The sequence below is a fragment of the Archocentrus centrarchus genome, unplaced genomic scaffold (assembly GCF_007364275.1).
Source record: "Archocentrus centrarchus isolate MPI-CPG fArcCen1 unplaced genomic scaffold, fArcCen1 scaffold_33_ctg1, whole genome shotgun sequence".
Classification (NCBI taxonomy): Eukaryota; Metazoa; Chordata; class Actinopteri; order Cichliformes; family Cichlidae; genus Archocentrus; species Archocentrus centrarchus.
In genome coordinates this window covers 841,848-846,976 of record NW_022060261.1, presented here as the reverse complement: position 1 = coordinate 846,976, position 5,129 = coordinate 841,848, and the positions used below count along the sequence as shown (strand labels likewise).

At 42.6% G+C, this 5,129-nt stretch overlaps 1 protein-coding gene across 1 annotated transcript; it reads right to left on the bottom strand.

The window, feature by feature from the left end:
* Positions 1–573: 573 nt before the first annotated feature.
* LOC115776510 (coxsackievirus and adenovirus receptor-like) lies at positions 574–4,044 on the bottom strand. Its single transcript, XM_030724231.1, has 3 exons — positions 3,751–4,044; positions 1,520–1,855; positions 574–1,282 (listed from the first exon to the last, which is right to left on the bottom strand). The coding sequence occupies exons 1-3, from the start codon at positions 3,818–3,820 to the stop codon at positions 1,113–1,115; spliced, it is 576 nt and encodes a 191-aa protein (XP_030580091.1). The 5' UTR covers positions 3,821–4,044; the 3' UTR covers positions 574–1,112.
* Positions 4,045–5,129: the final 1,085 nt, after the last annotated feature.

Below are 5,129 nucleotides of genomic sequence, written 5' to 3'. Positions count from 1 at the left end.
TACAGCCTGTATGCTGTCAGTGTAGGGGATGGAGATCAGCTCAGAGAGCTGTGAAATACTGGGTTACATCTTTGTGAGTTCACTTCATCCCCACAGAGCAGTAAACCTCAGAGCAGCAGCAGCAGGTCAGCTGATCACAGCCTGCACACCAACATCATTTACTGCAGCTACAATAGAAAGCTGTGATTCTTCTCCCCATGCAGAGCCACTACAGCTGATCTTAGGGTTCCTCCACCTTCTGAATCCCACTGTAACCCCTGAGTATCCTCATGTTGGTGTTTAGGTGGAGGCACAGTCACCCTCTACTATGGAGGACACAGAGAATAAGCTGTGGTTAAATTCACGTTCACTGTTTGTGTCCTACATAACAGATTCAAGCTGTTATGTAGGACACAAATACAAATGTTATTCCAATTTAGATTGGAATAACATTTGTATTCTCATGTATTATTTTATATGATTGCAATAATATATAATGAGGTTCAGTTAGCATTACAGAAAAATAGTTGGTAGAAACGTCCTCCAAAGAACTACTTTTATTTTCTTACTTTGAGTACATTTTGGAGCCTGTACTTTTTTACTTTGACTTAAGTAAAGAAGTTGAACCAGTACTTCGACTTTTACCAAAGTATTTTTTAACACAAGTACTTGTACTTCTACTTAAGTACAGAATGTCAGTACTTTTGCCACCTCTGGTGTTGAGTGACAGCTTCTTTAAAAACCTTCAAACATTTACTTCCAACATTAAAGTGGCTTTGAAAAGGGAATCTCAAACAAATTCACTAAAATGGAGGCTAAACTGGACCTTAATGATATCCTGCAAAAGAAGTAAAGAAGGGAAAGATATTCGGTCATATTTCACCCTGACTGTCAGGCACAGCGTCTCTGGTTTGAGCTGTTTTGGTGGTTGTGTCAAGAAGCACATCTGCCACATCAACAATGCTGTCCTGGAAGAAATGAGTGACTAAAACAAGATCTTTTTAACCCTCTAAAAAAGGCGCTCATTAAAAAATAATCAAATTCAACATTGCAACCATAGAGCGTTATTGGAGGACGTAACAAGACTGATGAGACATTTTTCAAAATGTTTCATTTTCAGCTGTAGAAGCATTTCAGACACTGTGCTGTTCAGCAGGAGGATGATATGAACCCTGACTCTGCTGTCCTTCATGTTTCCTGTAGATCACAAAACCAACAGCAGCAACAAGAAGCACAGCAGCAACTGACAGACCAATGATCAGTCCAACAGATCCTCCATCCTCTGTGGTTCCTCCTGTTGGACCTGCAGGTAGAAACAGGTGTGAGGTGTCAGCTGTCAGGTAGGTGATGAGTGAAGAACAGAACAGAATCCATTTCCTCTTCAAACTGCTGTCAGACATTATCTACTGCACTCTGATCACATCACTCAGACCAGCTGCTTTCTACAAAGTCTCATCAACAACATCTTTAGAAACAAACATCAACAACCAGGAAGCAGCTTCACCTCTGATCACAGACACACTGAACTCTGCTCACTCACCTGGAGGAGGAGCAACACTCAGGGTGATGGTGATGATGAGCTCCACACTGTCATCCTCTCTCTGGACACGACACTCGTATGTCCCAGTGTCACTAAACGTCACATTCTTCAGACTCACAGACACGTCTCCATCCTTCATCTGTCTGTCCTGCAGATCCACTCGGTTCTTAAAGGATGGATGCTGCTCTTCTGGAAGAACCTGACCATCCCAGCATACAAAGACATGCTGTGACTTCAGGTCAGCTCTGCTCCACTCTACAATGTCGATGCTGTGATTTGGAGCTCGACATGTCAGAGTGACGTTCTGTCCAGACTCAGCTGTGATGGTTTCCTGGTCTGAAAGAGGGAACAATACAAAGCAGAGAGGTTAAAGGTCAAAGTACAACTGGTCACGTGCTTCCAGCCCTGTGCTGTGCCATGCTGAATTCAGGTTGAGCTGGGCTGATCATTGCTCCGGTTTGCCATCTTCACTATCACTGCAATTAGCAGGTGGACACACACCCCTCACACTGTGACCCATCGTCAATACCAGACTCTGAGGTGCCGTTTACACGAGACCGTTTTCATTTTGAAACGGTGTCGTTTTGATGCATTTCGGCCTTGCGTTTACACGACAACGGTGTCGTTTTGATGCGTTTCGCCCTTCTGTTTACACGACAACAGAGTGAAAACGATGTGTTTCAGAAACGGGGTCCAGAGTGGAGCGTTTCAGAAACGCACCGGCTTGCGTTTTCGTGTAAACACTTGAAACCGGGGTGATTTGAAAACGCTCGACTCGCACATGCGCACTATGGTTGCGACGGCCAGTTTTTCGCGCACGCGCAAACTGATAAACAGTACTCGCGGATTCACGAGTGCTTATTATGCTTTTCCTGTGTTTTTACCGTTTTGTAATTCAGCGTTGTGTGCAGCAGCGATCCAACCTCATCATCTGTCCACACAAAACCTCTCACATTGGCCGTTTTGTAAGTAATGAACAATTTGCCGCACTACCTACTGTGTCACTCCACGCATGCGCGTCTTGCGTAAACAAACTGCAAAGAGAAAACCAACGCCAACTTGTGGCCTGGCATGGGAACTACATCGTTTTCATCGTTTCACATGTCCTCGTGTAAACGCGGATCGTTTCTGAAACGCCATCGTGTAAACGAAAGGCTGAAACGCATCAAAACGACACCGTTTCCAGTGAAAACGGCTTCGTGTAAACGGCACCTGATTCTTTCTCTGGTTAGATCGCTGCACTGTAGTATTATTTCAGAGCAATTTGCAATTGAACACCAGGCAGGGCCAGCTTTGTTTACAGCGTGCGATCTCCTGGTCCTGTTCCTGCTTGATTTTCACAGGCCTACAGAAAGCATATTTTTACTATTCATTTTCGGCTGCAGGTACAAAATACATTTCACTGTGCATTGTACTGTATATAACTGTGCATGGCAAAACTGCAGTACGAAAGTTAAAATATGCAGATGAACTATTAAAACGTTTGTCTTATCAACAGTTCATCTGCATATTTTAACTTCTGCATATTTTAACTTCCATACTGCAGTTTTTCCCTGTGTGACACAAACAGGGTGGATGGAGCAGCTACAAAGTTCTCTTTTCTTCACTTACTGATCAGGTGGTTGATGAAGGACCTCCAGCTGTTTCCCAGTAAAGGTTAAATGGAGGTTACAGGGGGGGAAAAAAGCTGCTGCTTTGTACACTAGAAAACCGTTTACATTCGCTCCTTCTGAGCTCACCTTTCAGTAAAGGCTCCGCCTGCCCGTGCAAACAGACTGCAGGTCGAACTGCTGCTGCTGCTGTGTTATCAGTGTTTTTGTTGAAAAACTGGGGGCTGCATGAGTGTGATGTTGTAATGCTTTGGATTTACAAGCATTCTCCTAAAAACGTTTATACTGCAGGTTTATATTAGTCACTAATCAGGGATTAAAGTATCAAAAATATTTTGACGGAGCCCCTGGGTGCTGTGGGGGTAACCGGGGGGGGGGGTGTGTGGAATGACGGCCAGTTCTAATAGCAGCACCCGCTTTTAACAATCTGTTTCAGTTCATTCTCAGCACAGTGAGCACCACCCACACACACACACACACACACACACACACACACACTTCTTTGTCAGCTTTGTGTCTCCTTCACACACAAACTGAACCATTATGTAAATAATTCTTGATTAAATATTAATATGCAGAGCAGACTGAAACTTTTCCTCCACCTCACAGAGTGAATCTCACCTGCAGACACAAACACAAAGAGGCCGACAAACAGCAAAGTCGAGCAGAGCGACTCAGATCCAGCAGCCATTTCCGTGTTCCTGAACAACACGTGGATTGTTGTAACTGTGTGAGGACGATGGTCTCTGAATACCTGAACCTGACTTTAAAACCTGACTACAAGAGATTAAATTTAAGGTTTAAATGATGCTGAAAGTCTGTCTGTGAGCACAGATCTGACTTTGAGACACTCGTTCAGACTCCACATTTACGATTCAGCCGCTCTGAAACGAAGTCGCGTTAGAGTGACGTAGGTGGGTCAAAAAAAAAGTGCGTCATAACTAAAGAGGAGAATTTAAAGCTAAATCATCAGCTACATACTAAAGAGCATCATCATCATCAAAGGTCTTCAAAATGATTTCCCTGTATAAAAATGTAGATTGTACTATGGAGGAGGCAGCATTTAGCTGCAGCCTCCATCAAACCACAGCTATGCTGGAGAACTTTGACCTCCTTTGATTCTCTTTAAGTTGTGTTGGAGCCACAGAGAGCAGATCTTTGTTCTTCATGGAGAACCAGGGAGGCTGTAACCAGGAAGCAGTAAAGTGAAGCTTTAATCCTGCTTCATTAACATGAACAATCTGTTAATCCACTGAAGCTCACAGACTTCAGTCAGATCAGCTAAAAGGCTGAAAGAGGTCATTTTAAATACTTACTGTTGATGTGAAGGAGCTCTGAGAGCCTCAAACACTCTGCTGATCATCAGGAGGACAATGATCCACTGACAGATTAAAAAAAAAGTGAGGTTGGTGTACTCCATCTATTCCTTTCAGTAGGTGAAAATGTACTTGCTGAAGTTTTATTCCACACAAGCAATAAGTTAAAAGTAAAGGCTTTAAAAAAATAAAAATCCAAACATAAAATTTAACAAGTTAAAAATCTAAAAGTTCCCAACAGCCACTGCCAGGCTGCTGTACAGCAGACTGTACAGCTTCATGACAGTGTAGGTTCCTCTAAATCTTATAGTGATGCTTCATAATCAGCAGTTTCACTCTGTGGGTGTGAGAGCGTTTCCAAAAGTTAGACCTGGCTCTGCAGCAGCTCTGTGTGGGTGGAAAAGAGGAATGTGAGTCTGTGTCAGTGTTAAGGTTAAACTGGTTCAGCAGAGACTGTGTTTCTAAATTAAATTTTATTTTCTGCTGTTTGTGATCATGAACCTTCTCACTGTAAAGTGATTTCATTTTAATCTCAGAGTAGCAAGAAATTAGGGCTGTGGAAAATCAAATTTTGATTTCAATTTTGGCTCCAAATGATCACAAAAACAGTGTAATTGACAAAAACTAAAAAAAAAAAAAAAAAATTATTAAAATGATGTTACATTAGGAATTATGCTTCTTTGG